General features: G+C 42.4%; 1 protein-coding gene across 1 annotated transcript in view; it reads left to right on the top strand.

Annotated features, from left to right (window-relative positions):
- LOC114597092 (heparan-alpha-glucosaminide N-acetyltransferase-like) overlaps positions 1 to 1,043 on the top strand; it is a 167,036-nt gene extending 165,993 nt beyond the window's left edge. The window contains exons 16-17 of the mRNA XM_077930881.1: positions 440 to 510; positions 932 to 1,043. Of these exons, the coding sequence (XP_077787007.1) occupies positions 440 to 510; positions 932 to 1,043 (183 nt within the window). The remainder of the gene's footprint in view (positions 1 to 439; positions 511 to 931) is intronic.
- Positions 1,044 to 17,670: the final 16,627 nt, after the last annotated feature.

Below are 17,670 nucleotides of genomic sequence, written 5' to 3'. Positions count from 1 at the left end.
ACAACAGCCTCATCCAAGATGAAGCTTAAAAATATTAAGATTGTCTTCTGTCGAGCTGTCATTTGTCAGTACCCTTGACCAATCTCTCCCACCAAACTGTACAAAATAATGTTACTATTGGGCTCAGCCTCTCTGGCATCCTTGAGGTTCTTTGACTCAGGCTGATCCAATTTCTGGAAAGAGCTTTGTTTTAGGAAACCTCATACAATAAAATAAAAACAATCACACTTTCAAATCAAGGTCTTCTATTCAGTTCAGGGCCTCTCTCTTTGCTCTGCAATGCATCTTTTGATTAGTTAATCAATGGAAACACTTAGAACTTGGCACACAATCTGTTCCTTCCTCTTCCTTTGCCTCCCCTCCCCTCTCTTTTCTGTTTTCCCTGAGTTAGATATGTTATCACTTGTTATTGACCTGTTCTCTTTTCCTTCTTATTAAGGGGATTATCTCTGCCATCCTAACCAAATGTACACAAAATGAAGGATTCATCCCCATCAATAAAAATCTCTGGTAAGTGCTTTCAAGTCTACCTTATAAGTTTGATTGATGCAAGTCACGGCAAAATTTGCTCATAGTTTGCATCATGCCAAGAATAAGATGAAAGATGTGAGATACCAGACACCACTCGGTTTGCCCTATTAAGATGCTTCTATTGTATTGCCCCTGCCTTCGTTGGGTTTACGTTATCCCCTGGTGTGATGTGGGCTGTATTACAAATGCTGATGCTCATCAGCTGATCTCCTGTCATTGAACAATGACTCACTGCTTGAAGATTGGCTCCATTGGAAAGCATTGCTTCAGCGGTTGATCTGCATTGGCTCATTCCCACATGCAAGGCTTCATTTGCTGCTACAGGCAACAGCTGATGAGCATGCATGTATGAGCCACCCCTCTGAGTGGTCTAACCACACATTGCAAATGCATGTAACAGGTCCCAAGTTGAACTCCTGGCATCACTGCAGGAAGGGCCTCTATCTGCATCCGTGGAAAGCTACTGCCTGTCCTTGCTCATGTCCAAAACAGAGGCATTTATGAGAAAGTAAAGGAACAAACTTTACTTAATGATGCAGACTCCATGGCTAGGAAAGAGCAGATTCTAGTCTGGGTCCTCTTGCAAGAGAGAGTAGTAGCAGCAATAAATCTTGTCTGACCCAAAGTTGTGAGTTTGAGCCCTGTATAGGGCAAAAGATTCCAGAATTGCAGGGGTTGGACTAGATGACCCTGGTGGTCCCTTCCAGCCTCACTTGGTACAGTATAAAGGCAGCTTTCTGTAAATCTGACAGCTGCTGTTCCTCTGGAGAAAAGCTGCTCCAAGGGGGTATTTAGAGCAACACCAGTGGTACATGGGAGTCTGTTTAACCTTTTCCCTATCTGCCACTTCTCCACTACAGAGCCCCCTCCCAAAGGGTGTTAGGCATTTGTTAACATGCAATTCTGCTATCAGCTACTGTTTTCATATTTACTGATAGCCATCTGGTTGTGGCATCCATTCAACTGGTAATAATACATGGTTAGAGCTGGTTCTCACTGGGGAAGGTGGGGCTAGGATCCATAGCTGTCAACTTTTCCCTTTTCTTGTGAGGAATCCTATTCGGAATAAAAGAATTTTCCATTAAAAAAGGGAAAAGACAGCTATGATAGGATCACAAATGTGCTATATATTCACACTATCCACCCTGACAATGTAGGCAGACATTGCACTCATTACCAGGAAACACAGGCTGGCGGCAAGTACCATTCTGCTGCCAGCAATTCAGGAAACTGGCCTAGACCTCAGATGGTCGAATCAGAGCATTCTCTTTTCTAGTGGGTTAGACTGAAAATTTATGGTACAGTGACGATCCTCTCATGAAAATCCATATAAAAATATTTATCTTAAAAACCAATGCTGTAGTGTGACTTGATACTGTAGCTCTCAAATGCCTTGGTTCCCCCTCCCCTTTTCCTTTTAAATAAGCGCAAGGGAATTGTAGCAAAGACACATTGCCCGTCTTTCATGTTTTCTAGAAAGCCTGAGAATATGCAGTGACTCCTAATGGAGAGTTAACTAGTTTTGAACACCTATAGGGGTTCAAATGAGTCTGGCCATTATCTCCAGCCCTTTTTATGGTGCTTATCAGAGAGGATGAAACACTTGGATGAAGCACTTGACGGTTTTAAAGGGAAAGTGAAAAATCAATAGCTACTTACAGCCCTTGCAGTATGCAAATGAACAGCCTAGCTGGCTGGGTCTAAGGAAGGGCATGGGAAAAAAATATCATGTAGGACAATGGACTTTTGAGCCAAGAGGAAAAATATGCTGCCGCAAGTAAATGTATAGCTTTACTGAAGTGAACTGCTACATCCACTTGCTGTTTTTTGACTAAAATGGCAGCAAAATTAAGAGATTTGATGAAACTTGCACAGAAATTGACATGACGTGACCTAACTATAAAAAAAAAATATTAATGTGATGAATGAGAGTTTTCAGTTTCTGAAGATATCCTGGGGTAGATAATGGCAAAGGACTGTTCTTGTTAAAGTGATGTAGCCTAGTGACTAACAAACATAGCCCATGTATGCTTGCTTGGGAATAAGGTCCACTAAGAATCAGGCATGGCTAACCTAGTTGCATCTGTCTCAGGGAGTGATGATGGCCCTTCATGCATTCTTTGCATGTGTTGACGTACTCCAGCGCAGGAGCGTTACAAATTGTTTGGGCCAGATTCAACAAAATAGCTGCACTAGGGGGAGCCAGTGCTACAAGTCCCGCTAGTGCAACAGGGTTTTCACTCCACTGCTCACCCACTGCACCCCTCTAAATCAGCTCAGGGAGATTGGGAGAATCCCCAGAACAGCACACTGGGGTGGTGAGACCATTACATCTGGCAAGCAAAAATGCTTGCACTGATAGAACAATTGTATTAACACAACATTGAATTCCACACTCAGTGTCCCTCAATATTTTGTGGTTAAAACTACAAGACTGGTTAAGATAGACCTGCTAACAATGGTGTTATCTCTCACAGTTGCTCTTGGATTTCTCTCCCATTTATATGAGAGCGGGCTCATTAGCCCATGGCTAGAGAAAGGGAGCAATTTTATTTCATTAATTGACTAACTGAATGAATTTCTAGGCTGCCTTTCAACCAAAGTAGTCTATAACACAGATAAAATTAAGAGCAATTCAAATGGGACCATGAAAATCCCTTTTCCCGTGTCTTCTCTGTTCCATAGCACATGGCTAGGTGGGTTTCATACTCCAGTACAGTGGTACCTCTGGTTACATACGCTTCAGGTTACATACGTTTCAGGTTACAGACTCCGCTAACCCAGAAATATTACCTCGGGTTAAGAACTTTGCATCAGGATGAGAACAGAAATCGTGCTCCGGTGGTGCAGCAGCAGCAGGAGGCCCCATTAGCTAAAGTGGTCTTCAGGTTAAGAACAGTTTCAGGTTAAGAACCTCCGGAACGAATTAAGTACTTAACCCGAGGTACCACTGGGAATCATGTTCTATGTTATCGATGTGAAAAACTGGTGGGGAGGTCAACCTTTCATTTTTCCAGGTAAGATATTGCAACTGTGGCCTATTATAACATTTGATTGGGGCAGTAACACCAAGGTAAGTTTCTAACAGTAGCCCTGTGCAGACATTCAATCTACATTGAAAATGACATGGGGTAGCGGGTCAGGGTCACACCCACTGGTCCTGCCCCATCATTGTCCATAGCCTCCATGCATGGAAGAGTCTGTCCCTACAGGGACCTGTCCACACACACTGCTGACATGCAATCTGTGCTTTGTAAAAATGGAGGTTACAGATCTGCACACAAGGAGCTTATGAGTTTTGGCAAGTCCCAACTCCCTTGCATATATACAGGTCTGCACTGATCAAACATCAGCACAGGACTATTGAGGAACCTTTTTCAGTTAGAGTAGCCAAAAGGACAAAACCCTACTTCCCTCCTCTACTTTTGACAGCAAGTGAAATATTTTTCTTTTTTATTTCTCTTATTTTCCAGAGCCTTTCCTGGCTACTGATGTTGCTTTGGCTTTTGACCCAGCAGTGTAGTCTCTGTTTTGATTGTGGCTGTTGTGCATTTTAACGTTTTATTGAGAATCTATTTTATAGATTGTTTTTATGTGGTTGTGGGTTCGCTTTTGTTCTTAACTATTAGATTTTAATAGCTTGTTGAAAGTTGCTTTGCCTGCTTTTTGTAGAAGGGCAGAAAAATGACCAATGAAAGAATTAATACTAATGAAGCTTGGTGGTGGTACACATAGACAGCCCGCAAACCCTTGCCTGAGAATTGCACAATGCCAATTCCAAAACACATGAAAAGGCTGCTCTGTGATTCATTTAAGTGCTTATTGACATTAACAAGTGATGCTACTTTGAGAGTGCAGTGACTGTACCTGGTGGAAGCCAAGGATAAATCATTCTGTATTTTGCTCAGTCTTAAGACTTCCTCTGGAGCCACTTGGCAATCTCTACTTAATTATGTGTTTGTTCAGGAATACAGACTAGTAATTTATGAAGCTGTTATGCCAAATGGCTTATGTCTATCATAGGTCATAACTCAAGTCTCTAAGCAGCTAGACTTTTGCTCTCAGCAGTCCCTCTAATGCTGCTTAGCTATACATTGCTGATCTCATGTTGGACAATGCAAGTTAGATTCAGGTTCTCCCAGTCAATTTCTCACTGCACATACCCTCATTAGAGTGTAGGCTGCAGTTGCCCCAGACAGCTGTCCTTTGTGAAACAGTGTCCCTGTTTTATTTCCATCTTCCCTTTGGAGGCAATGCCATGCATCCTTTTATAAAACATCGTTAATGTGAATGGTCAGAGTTGCCACCTTTCAGGTTGCAGCCCTCTGTCAAGTAGCGTCTCTAGAATCTAGATCCTAAGGACTTGTCAACACCGGAATTTAATGTCCGTCTCAGATTTCCGCGGTGCCCTGTGTGATGCCAAAGTTTGGTGCTCCCCCACCTCTCACACTCCATTCTAAATCATATTGCCGCATCCCCTGCAGCACCCCCTTTCTGCCTCTATAGGTGCACAACATCAGAATGCTGCAGAAGTGGGCTTAAGCCCTACTCTGTTAGGTGCAGCTTATCTGAAGTGTAGCCCATGTTAGTGTTCGTATCCACCGCTGCTTCATATAGTGTGAATGATGGTAGTCACAATGACCATGCTTCAATTTAAAACTGTTTTTTAACAACAACAACAACAACAACAACAACAACAACAACAACAACAACAACAATAATAATAATAAATCTGCCCCTTTTGCAATTGTTATTGACTGTGGTTGTAATGGTTTTGTTTCTTGTAAGCTGTCTAAAGGGCCCAATAAGGTCAAAAGGCAGGTTTAGAAATTTTAAGACCCATAAAATAAAATATCATCTGACGTGGCTGGTGGAAGTGGAAGAATAAAGTGGCTCTGTCACATGGTCATGTTGGAGGTGGCAAAATGAATCACCGCTAGTATCATCACCCTTAAACTTTGGGTAAGGCGAAAAGGCCAATTGCAGTAATGATTCACACCCCACAAGGAAATGTTTGGGCAAAATAACTAGCTATCCTTCAGAATTGCAGTGCAGTGATTTTTAATATACAGATTGTCACACAAAGGTTATGCAAGCTACTGTGGTGTAATGGTTAAGAGCGGTAGACTCGTAATCTGGTGAACCGGGTTTGCGTCGCCGGTCCTCCACATGCAGCTGCTGGGTGACCTTGGGCTAGTCACACTTCTCTGAAGTCTCTCAGCCTCACTCACCTCACAGAGTGTTTGTTGTGGGGGAGGAAGGGAAAGGAGAATGTTAGCTGCTTTGAGACTCCTTCAGGTAGTGATAAAGCAGGATATCAAATCCAAACTCTTCTTCTTCTTCATAATGGTATATCCTAAACTATGTTTCTTCCTATGAATTTACAGGGATGAATTCAATTCTCATCTACGTTGCAAGCTCCCTCCTGAGCACATACTTCCCTTTCAACTGGGAAATGAAGTTTCCGAACTCCCACGCCGAACCCTTGTTTCAGAATCTACTAGGCACTTCACTTTGGGTATTAGTTGCTTATCTCCTCTATAGGAAGAATTTCTTTTTAAAAATATGACAGCGTGGGATTCAGGAACGTAATTTCCTCCCTGCCCCCAGCTCTTGTAATACGATTATGATAACCGACAATCTCAAAACCTGAATCCTACACAGGATATGGTGGTGCTGCCGCTCTGTGTCTCTTCTCCATCTCTTCTTGCAACATGTGACATAAAAATGTGTGATGCAACAGCACCATCCTTGCATCACAATAATATGAGGCTGGAGTGGGGAGACGTCAGTCACAATGCCATTACATCTCACTTTGTTTAAACATTACAAGGCAAAGAGGCAGAATATAGAGAGAGCAGCAGCTCTTTGTCTCATATAGTATCTGGCTTACTCCCAAATCAGTCTCAGGAATCCAGTCTCAGCACCAAGCAGCAAGACAGGTAAGGAAGTATTCTGCCAAAACAGTTTCTCATGGACACCCATTGGAATTGACAATGAATCCATTCCAAAGATGGGGGATAGGGAAATTGTGGCCCTGCAGGTGTTACTAAATTCCAACTCCCATCAGTCCCAGCCAACATGGCCAAAGGTTAAGGATGATAGGAGCTGCAGTTCATCAACATCCAGAGTCCACATGTTCCCACACAATGCAAAATGTTGTATTGGAGCTGGCCCCAAATATCAACAATGGTATGAACTTCTGTCATGAACCAAATACGTTGGTACTGAGGTTTAGCTGGTTTCACTGATTCTTTGTGTACTTGTTCACTTTTATCAAATGTGTGTCTCAAAGGTACAAAAGAAATAAACAAGCAGCTTAAACAGTTGATTCAAGATGTCGTTTCCCTCATTCACTGATGAACTTTAAAAGCCTATAGTTGCACATTTGCGTTTAGCAAATCTCAAGTCATGTGAAACTTGAGGACTTACTTCCCTAGGAAACAGGGTTAATGTAAGGACAGCATGTTGTCACCTCACTCTTCTTAAAAGTGAGGACTCTTCCTTTATGTTGTTGTTGCAGTATCAACCAGACTGCAGACGTCTGATATCTGCTACCTTTAGGGCGTGATGCTTTTGATAACTTTATGTTAATACAGCTTGGGGCTGTAGTATCCCCCACAAGTGTTCTAGCGGTGTTACATTTACTAGTCTAGTGTATCTGGTACTCGAGGCAGAAATCTTTATTCTCCTTGCTACAATCCTATGTCAGCAGCCTACTCATCTGACCAGAAAACAGAAGCTAATAAACTTTTTATTCATTGGTTACCCAAATCTATCACTGCCTAAAACTGATTCCCGTACTCAGGAAGCCACCATTTTCCTCCACCCATGACAAGAAATAACTATTATTATTATTATTAATTAAATTTCTATACCACCCTTTCTCCAATGATCATAGGGCTGTTTACAATATAAAAACACAAAACTGCATACTATAATAACAAACCAAAACAATACCCCCCCGCACACATACAGTTTAAAAGACCATAGGTTGTTTAATTGGCCAAAGGCCTGGAGAAGAGGAATGTTTTTGTCTGGCACCAAAAGATATGTAACAAAGGCACCAGATAAGCCCTTCTGGGCAGAGTATTCTACATGCAGGGAGCCACCGCAGAAAAGGCCCCGCTGTCATGTTGCCGCCCTCTGGTCCTCTCCCATCACTTGATGTGCTACAGTTCTTTCTATGGTTGAAGACAGGGCCTTGTTTTTATTTTGCTCTTCAGTTAAGCATGGCTAGCATCACATCACTACATTGATCTCCAGCACTGGTGAGAACCTCATTGCGCTGTCCTTCAATCAGTGCTGAAACTGCAGGATCTTAAGTGCCTCGCATAGGTCAAGGTTATGGCAATCCATGAGATTAATTTAATTTTAAAATTTCCAACCATCTATATTTAATCTGAGCTAGGGAAAATAGTGAGTCACTTTGTTTCAACATTGTGAGGCCTCCAGAATGTTGCCACTAACTAAGACTACAGGGTAATGTTAATATATTTCAAAATAGGAAACTTTCTCCCAGCAGACTTGTTAAGTTATATCTTAATATTGTCTTGGGGTGGGCATTAATAATAAAAGATAATTAAATGTTATTTTAAAAAAAGAAATTTATGTGCTTATACTAGTGTTTTTCAAGTTATCCAGGAATATTTTCATATGAACCTCTCTACTCAAAACCCTCTGGATATCACTGTAGAGGATTGTGGGGGATGTTATGGAGCATATATTTGGCCTTGCCTGATGAGCCTCATCTAACATGAACGAGAATAAGCTAGTGTGATCTGAGAGTGTATCCTATGCCAAACGTTGTTCATGGCTGCACATTGCAGGGGGGGAATCAGGAGTTACAAGTGAGTTGTCTGTCTGTCATTACTGATCTTCAGACTGCCTGATAAGCTTCCAAGGAATACCAGGATTCCCTGAAACACTGTTGGAACACCACTGGGTTAAACCTGTACAGAATCTCATTTTTGTGGAAGTTCTTAGCAAGCTTGGCCCCATTACCACACACAAGGACTTGGAAGTACCCGATCCTGCTGTGGCCTTAACATTGTGAATAGGATCCTCCCTTAGCCCCTTGTGCTATTTACTGGAGGATGAATAGGAGAGTATCATGTACAGGAACGAAGGCTGCAGCAGAGTCTTTGGCCCTGGATGACTCTTACATGTACATTGGAATGAACACACAATGGAGGAGAACTCCCATAATTAATCTGCCCACTGGACTTCTTAAGCAGAATGCAGGTGGCACTGTGGGTTAAACCACAGAGCCTAGGACTTGCTGATCAGAAGGTTGGCGGTTCAAATCCCCGCGATGGGGTGAGCTCCCACTGCTCGGTCCCTGCTCCTGCCAACCTAGCAGTTCGAAAGCACGTCAAAGTGCAAGAAGATAAATAGGTACCGCTCTGGTGAGAAGGTAAACGGCATTTCCGTGCACTGCTCTGGTTCGCCAGAAAGTGGCTTAGTCATGCTGGCCACATGACCCAGAAGCTGTACGCCGGGTCCCTCGGCCAATAAAGCGAGATGAGCGCCGCAACCCCAGAGTCGGTCACGACTGGACCTAATGGTCAGGGGTCCCTTTACCTTTAAAGAAGGAATTGTATGTCAAGTATTACTTTTTCAATTAATGGAAAACTCTTCTTGTTGTTGTTTTTCAAATAAGGGCTTTACCTTTTTATATTCAAAATTTATACTGGGTTCCTTTTTTATTTGGAGTTCTCAGAGTAAAGGAATACTCAGAGTCCTAGCTCCAAATCCCAAGAGTCTGCGAGTAGCCAATTTCTGTTTGCATTCCAAAGTCATATGAAGAGTACTCTCTGGCAACCCAGCCTGGAAGAGGCTATACTGTGAATATGACAGCTAGGCAATATTTGGTTGGCGATATTAGAGAAGAAGTGTATAAGTGCATCTGAAGAGGAAATTAGGCAGACTGGACTCTAGGTAAGTGGGATATCAACAATGTTTCCTAAACCCTCCAGTTGCTGCTGTATGGAAGTTTTTGTTTGTTTGTTTAAATTTATATACCACTTAATTGTGACAAAAACATCAAAGTGGTTTACAAAATTGGGATCCTAAATCATATTCTTTTCATTTTTTAAAAAACTCAGTAAGAGCAAAGGACAGTGAATGGAGAGCACAAATTTTTCAAAAACAGCGGACTAATGCTATAAGAATTCCTTGTACTTCTAACATTTCTTTTTCTTTTTCCCCTAACATATCAAAACAGTCAAATAATAAAGGGAAACTTACTTTTTGAGGGAATCTTGTAAATTATTGATTGGGGAGAATTAATACTGAAAGGGAAAATTATTTCTGAGGATCTGGATTGGAAAGGCATTATTTGTGGGGCAGGGGTGTCAGAGGAGAATTTGGCAGGGAAATTAAACTGTGAAAAGAGAAGCTGTTTTCTGTATGTTTGGGTGATAATTGTGTTTGACTACTGCAGTAAAAGTACACCAAATTCATCTTAGTCCAATAGCAGCGATCCAGATACTTCTGAAAACAAGCAGCGCAGCACAGGAAGGTATGCCAGATACTACAAATGTATTTCAATTCTTAATGTGTTGGCTTGCTCTGCAAAATCCTAGCAATTTCTCTCTCAGGGGTGGGGAATCTGTGGGACACCAGAGGTTGCTGGATTCCAACTCCAGTATGGCCAGTGATTCGGAACTGGAATCTAAGAACATATCAGGGGTGTCACAGAGTTCCCACCACTGACGTAATATTTCTTTTTGAAAACAACAACTGATACTGTGATGCCCCTTGTGTTATCCACTTATGAAAGACCACTAGTACACAATCCCCACTCTCTGTAACAGATTATGGCACCTTCACTTAGCCTTATCATTCTGCATACAATTCAGATTTTAATCTGAATTGATATGTTCCCTTTTAATTGCAGGGAAGAAGCAATCAAGGGCTGAAAACTAAACATTGATCATTCATAGCACGAAACTGGCACTTATAGCATATTCTGCCTGATTTGCCATTAACTTGCTGCAGTGGTCTGCTTTTTCTGCAACTGTTGGCCTGTGAATGGCCATTGAGTTGTTCAGTTCCTGCACTTTGCTGGCCAGACAAGCCATTGATAAAAAGGGACGTTGTGGTTTTGAATTGCAGACAGACCAATCAATCAGGGGACAAAGGATGAAGGCAAGTTATTAAAATTCAAACTGCATCTCAGCTTCCTGTAGAATTTTTAAAATTATTATTACAGCTAACTTCATCAGCAGTCAGAATAGACATGAACTTGCCGGCAACTGACATTTAAAAACTTCTTTTTGTGATTTACTTTTTATTTTTCTGTGTCATTATCTTTGCCTGAACACTGGGCCAATATGTGTGACAGGAGATTAAAAGTCCCAAGTCCCTTCATACTTTGTTGAAATAAAGTTTAAAATAAATTAAAATTCATTAGATTTTTGCAAAGCATCAGAGCAGATTTTTGGCAACACAATGTTTTTAAATTGCACAACCTTGGGGGAATCTAATATAGACTTGTATAAAACGTATGTGTGCTTGACCAATGATATATTATCTGGTTGCCACTAGCCTTCTAAAGTGGGAAATGGCTGTGCTGGATAAAAGACATTAAATGTGTTTTCTGGAGTCTGTTTCTCCGTAGACCCACAGCTGAGGTCAATGCAGAGCAGAAATTTTCCATCCCCTGGAGCAGCTTGCCATGAACTTGATTATATGACCATATAATGGTGTATCAGATGTATCTGTAGGTGTTGGATTAATATGCAAATACTGGAAGATTATGTTATACCTCTTTTGGTCCTATTTGCAGAGCTGGCTGCTTGCTCATTTTACAGTGTTTTTTTAATGTCGTTTTATTTTAACAGTTCACAGTTTAGAGGTGGGGAGGCTATCCCACCTCCCTTTTACAAGCTGAGGCCAGAAAAACACAGTAGAATATTAGAAATACAAATGACAAAGGCAGGAATGAAATCATAAGCCACTTGCCATCACACTCTCAGGGTGCTCATGATTCTGGGTGGGGAGGTGGCAGAGGGCGAGGCTTCTCTTAGGAAAGGCAGCTGCTGACGGATCCAGATTTGGGGGCTGGACAAAGTGCCTGGTGACTTTACAGGGTGACAGGTGACAGTGGTAGTATGGGCATATGCAGTAGCGCTGAAAGGAAAGTTTGGTGACTAGCAAGCAAAAGAGGGAGCCAACATTTTCATCTCTCCTCATTGCTCTCAATGTAGTGTCACAGTGGATTAACGGTGAATTTCAGGCTCCATTCCAGACAACACTGGGGTTCCTCAGAAGCCAATGAAAAAGGTCAGCAATGGCAGGGCGAGATATTAGGGCATAGGTGCCAACTTCCTGGTGCCCTGGGTGCCCAAGCACCCACAAAATTCTTCATGAAGGGACTGGACACCTGCAAATTTCAGTGTCATACACGCTGTAGGGCACCCACGGTCACAGGGCCAAGTTGACACTCCTGCATTTGTGTCCTCAGTCCTCATCTGACATGCTCAGTACTACACCACAGTGGTCTGTACAAGTTGCATATTCACAGGTTCCACATAGGTATATTTGGCTGAATGGACAAAGGCTGGGAATAGGGTCCGTCACCATGAACACAACTCTCTCCTCCATGTATCCTGCTCATCATCTAGACAAGGCTTGGATCTTAAATCAAGAACCACATTTCCTCATGGTCAACCAGGGGCCTGTGGTGGGTGGGGCCAGAGGTGAAAGGGGACAGGGCAATGGGTATGACTCCTATAATTCCATGGTAGGTTATATATTCCAGCCAAGCACAAGTTTCTGTAAGCCCAGTTACATTTTCCATACAGACAAGCAAGAGGCATCATCACTGTTCAGTAACACATTTCAGCCACACAGAAACACTCAGGGAAGGTTGTGGAGCAGGGCTGGCATGGAAAGTGGGCAAGAGAGAAGGTACAGCCGAGGGAGAGTCCCAAGACCTGATGCTCCCCACCTGTATTCCCCTGTATTGGAACAGGAATAAACAAAGCACTTAGCTTCTTATAAACACAGCCTACTCTAAGCAGTCAAAATGGCAGTCTTGCCAAGTTTCAGTGGGGAGCTTCCAAACTGAATGCACAAATGCAAAGGCCTCACTCTTCCATGTTCTGCATAGGTGGGCTAGGAGAGAGATGCAAAGACAGGTTGAGGGCTGAGGCACAAAACTGGCAGCATCCCTTGGATTTGGCGAAGGAGAGGCTCCAGGTGGAAAGAGGACTGTGGCCAACTCTCCATGGACTTAATGGTTGGTGAGTTTCAATGGTCGCTATTTTTGCTTAGTGCATATATTCCTTTATGATGATGCCCCATCTTGATTGATGCAGAACAAAAAGCATACTTTCAAATTCCTGCCTTCAGCAGCAGGAAGCTGATTATCTTCCAAAACTGTCGTAACGAAAGGAAGGCAATGACTGCTAAACTGAGCAATTGCTTTTCACTGGACCCTTAGAAATCTTTGACATCCACCTCCTTATGCCATAATGAGTGTGTTAGTCTTTGAGGTACCAGAAGATTATTTTTCAGGGAAAAAAGACCAACAAAGTTGCCCTTATGGAATTTATTTGGAGATTATCAGGGAAAGAAACCAATAGGAGAGTTACAGTAGTTAAAAGTTGCCTTGGGCACCTTTGAAATTAAGTTGCTAGCTTTTACCATATTTATTACATTAATATCCAGCCTTTCTTTCCATCATAGCACTCAAGGGAGCATACGCTGAGTTTCCCAGACCAGTCCCAGACCTGCTTAGCTTTAGCAAGATGGTTTTTACCCCAGCTGATGAGAAAATACTTTACTGTTTCAATGACTGGTTGGTCATTGATTGACAAGAGAACAGTTTAAATAAAGATTTAAACTGCCGTTACAACTATACCAAGGCTGCAACCCTGTGTAAGCCCTGTTGAACTCAGATTTATTTTCTAAGTAATCATGAATAGCAGATGTGGGGAACCTTATTTTTCTTCCGGAGGGAAAGGTGGGTAGAGGGCAGCTTGCCTTCTGGAAGTGCTGTCCAACACTTCCATTCCACTTGGTCTCCCCAGGAAAGGCAGGATCGTGTGCTGAACCCCTCAGGTTGCATTCTACTGTTGTATAGGATGCTGCTGCATGTATTTTTTTTTAATTGTACTCCTAGCTAAACTGACCATGCCAACTTCAAATCTCACATGAAAGCATATGCCGTCTTGTGAAATCTTAAAAAGTATCTTTGCAATCAAAACCAAGTGCAAATTCTCACTCCATTGTGTATATTCAGTTGAAACAGAATATGTTTTCTGTTAATATATAGGAACCCTCAAACCATGCATCGTTTATTCTACCTAATGTGCTTCTTTCAAATTCAAATAACGCAGAAGCATTTGTTGGAAGCAGCCAAGTGTGCTTTTCTTGTCCTCGTATATAAAAGTGCAAATGTTAACCATGAATTTTAAAAAGGTCACTGCAGTTGGTCAATCAGTATAAATTGGATGTAGCTTGTGGGCAGAAATGAATCTAGTCAAGCACTTAGGTCTATGGTTTCCTTGTCTCTTCCATGAGCTCTTCTTAGGCTGTGCTGTTCATCTTCCTGCTTAAAGGTCCAGTTCATAGGAATATGGGAAGCTACCTTATACTGAGTCATTGGTCCATTTAGCTCAGTATTGCCTTTCCAGATCTTCAGACAGGACTCTCTCCCAGCCTTCCTTTGAGATGCTGGGGACTGAACTGGAGACAAAGTAGATGCCCTGCCATTAAGCTACGGCCCTCCCCCAATAGATCCTATGGTGGAGCACCACTGGGACTTGTTAGGAGGCCCTTATTCTCCCCGCAGAGCTACAATTCTCAGAGTGGTTTAACAATCACCCCTCATTCAGGGAAGCTCTGAGAACTGTAGCTCTGTGAGCAGAATCAGGCTATCCTTTTTTTTTTTTAAATAATATTTATTAAAATTTTCAAAGTACAGAAAGTAAAGATAGAAGTACATTTAGAACCTTATTTTCATACATCCACTTTCTGGGACTCCCCCCTCCCCCACCCCTACCATATTCCTCTTTCATATTGTTGGCTCCACAAGCTCTCACATCTAATTTAAAACTTAATTTGTTTACCCCATTATTCAAATTTAAATTTATACAATCCTCATCAATATCCTTAATAAAAATCAAAAGTTCTCTCCCCAAGGCCCACCCCATTTTCATTCCACAATTTCCCTTTCTTTTAATAGTAAAAACACCCCACAAAATAAACATATAAGAAATAGAAAGTATAGTAGAAAAAAGAAAACCAATTCAAAAAATAGTTGACAAGCCTTTGGATTCTAATTCTCTCCCCCCCCCTTCCCCGGTTTAGTTTCCCCCTGTCCACCAATCTATGTTGTCTGCCTGGAATTCTTAAATCCATAAATCACATTTTTGCCCCAGCTCCTTGCAGGTTTTTTTCTTTTTTAGAATTATTTTTAAAGTTATTTTTATGACATTTAACTTCGAATCTCCAATCTAGAAATCTAGAAATGGCCCCAAAGGACCTTTAATTCCTTAGTCTTTAATCTTTAAAACTGTAAAGTTCCCCCCATTGCTCTTTCCAAGTTGTAGTCCAGTTCCCTCTTGTTCCGCTACTAAACCGTTCTATTTCGGAAGTTTAGTAGCTCTGCAGGGGTCATTTGTTATTCAGGAACAAAAACTTGCGTTCAGTCCCTCTTCAATAGAAATTTCTATTGTCTCCTTTAATGTGGACACCCTGTAGACAAAATACTGTTTCAGTTTTGCAGCTTTCCCAGAAGATAAGGAGTCCTGTAAAATTCCGAAGGTATTTTTCCACTTACGACCATCTTTGTAATGTCCCGAAACTCCTCTAGGGGGATTGTTGTAACTTTGTTTTCTCTAGTCCAAAAGTCCGATTGTTATCCATGTTTTCGCCATTTTGTATCCAAATCTTAGCAAGTTGTAACAAATTGTAACCAATTTAACCAGCAAAGTCCTCGCAATAAAATCCTCTTTGAATTTCCGACTTTGACAGCTACTTTGACAGCTGTCAAAATCTCCGTCTCTTTTCACCAGGCTCTCTCCTCAATCCTCCCGGTTCCCGGGGGGGGGGGGGTTACGTTCTCCTTCTCCCTCAATTCTTCCTCCAGCACAGTTCTTGTAATTTCCCATCGTGGAATTCTTGGTTTTTATCAGAAATACAGTTCTTTTTGGATCTTGGTTTCCCAATCCTTGTTTTAGAATGTTTACAGTAGGGAGGGGGACTGACTTCCTTTTTGGATCCCCCCCCCCCCCCCCGCTTGTATCAAATCCGAAAAAAATTCCTTTTTTTCTCCTTTTAAACCCGGTTTCCAAATTACTCACGGGTTGTTGTTAAAAGTCCGAATTCTCAATGGAAGAAGTCAGCACTCTCCGCCGGATGGCATGCGGCTTCGCTCGGCAGGGATAGCAGAGGACTCAAAGCACCACGCTTCTCCCCGGCACCCGATCCGTAGCCTTTAAAAAGGCTCCTTCACGAGTTGGGAGGGCGCTAACGGTGCCAGCCGAGTCTCCATGTCCACGGCCTCCGTGGCCGTGGTTTTTAAGGGTCCCCGCGTCGCCGGCGCGGTAGAACCCGAGCCCTGCTGAGCAGTCTCCCTCCGGAGCTCGGAGGGAGTCCGCCATTCGGCGATGGCGCCAACCCGGAAGTCAGAATCAGGCTATCCTAACAACTCTGCACAACTCGGTTGTGCAAATGAGCCACAAGGGGCAGGCTTGTATACTTGCTCCCAAAGGTGAGCATTTTGCTTTCATTCTACATTTCAGTAAATGTTGAACTCTCCTCTGTACCCAGCAATGCCAGGAGCAGACTGGTAAAACCACTGGGCTTGAACAGAGAGCTGGGGGGGGGGGAGTATACTTCCAGCAGAATAATAACAGTACAAAATTGATGGTCCTTAGAGCAAAACTTATTCTTTCTGTCCTGTATTCCCCTCCACTTTCCCCCATGTCCATTTATCAATCATGGAACTTTTTTTGTTTGTCAGTCAGTATAGATCTTGTCCTCTGTAAACTGTCTGTGTAATGGATGGATTGGTTCCTGCTTTGCTTCATTCAGATGGAGGGCAAGTTCAGATGCCATATGCCTCAGAGAGAAAGCAAGGCAGAACCAGAGAGGACAGAGGAGGGCTTTAGAGGACCTCTGGCTGCTCTTTTCAGTTTTATTGTTAGATCCACCCATGGGTGACAGTTGTATGTGGTGAGGGTGAATTTAAAAACAACACTACCCCAATTTTGTTTTTTGTTTATAATGGAGAATGAAAAGAAAACATTAATGAAGTGCATGTATGTTTAGCTACAACAGGCCAAGGCTACTGCTGTCACAAAATGGCACAATTACATATGATTTAAATCCTACTGAGATAGATTCATACCTCATACTTCACACAGGAATTGGGGAACATTTTCTGTTAATGTTGGCTGATCCAGTCCCTTTGGTTGGCCACGGTTGCAAGTTCCACAGTCGCACTTGGTCATTTGATAACTGGTTTTCAAATAGCCCTTTAAATAAACATCAGAAACTCACTGGTAACTTAAGACCAGGCCTTCCCACTGATTCCCTGGAACCAACTGACCAGTTTGGATCTCTTCTTTCAATAACAGTCTGTCGTTGCCCTGACAACGCTTGGGCCCAGAACTCTGGCTTGCCACTCCAGGTGAAGCTGCTGATGCAGTGAAACAGAGTGTATTAATATGCTCACGATGTCAGTCATTTCCCCCAAATGACTGAACAATTTAGCCATTTTATTAAACCAGTGAGTGAAATAATGATTTTGTGAAGTGATTTAATTTCCGTCATTTCATCAAAAGTATTGGTTTCACAAGGTTACTTTCATGGGGAAGGGCAAAATCCATTCCTCAGTTGTGTGGCTGGCTGCACATGGGAGGAAACCTTCCCCACACCCACCGTGCACAATGTCCCAAACACCCTTCAGCCCCACCCTCTTTCCCAATGCAAGACGTCGATCCCCATGCAGATCCCTTCTTGGGTGTGTGTGATGACCTACTCTTCTCACCCAAACTTCATCTGTTGAGCATACAGTCCATGAAAGATGAACATTCATGCTGCTTACAATATAAAACTTGAATATAAAATTGTAAGACATGCACTGCAACATTTTTACATGCAAATTTGAAATATGTGAGT

This window comes from Podarcis muralis, chromosome 6, assembly GCF_964188315.1.
Source record: "Podarcis muralis chromosome 6, rPodMur119.hap1.1, whole genome shotgun sequence".
Lineage (NCBI taxonomy): Eukaryota > Metazoa > Chordata > Lepidosauria > Squamata > Lacertidae > Podarcis > Podarcis muralis.
The sequence above is the reverse complement of the archived record's forward strand: the minus strand, read 5'-3'. Positions and strand labels throughout refer to the sequence as shown.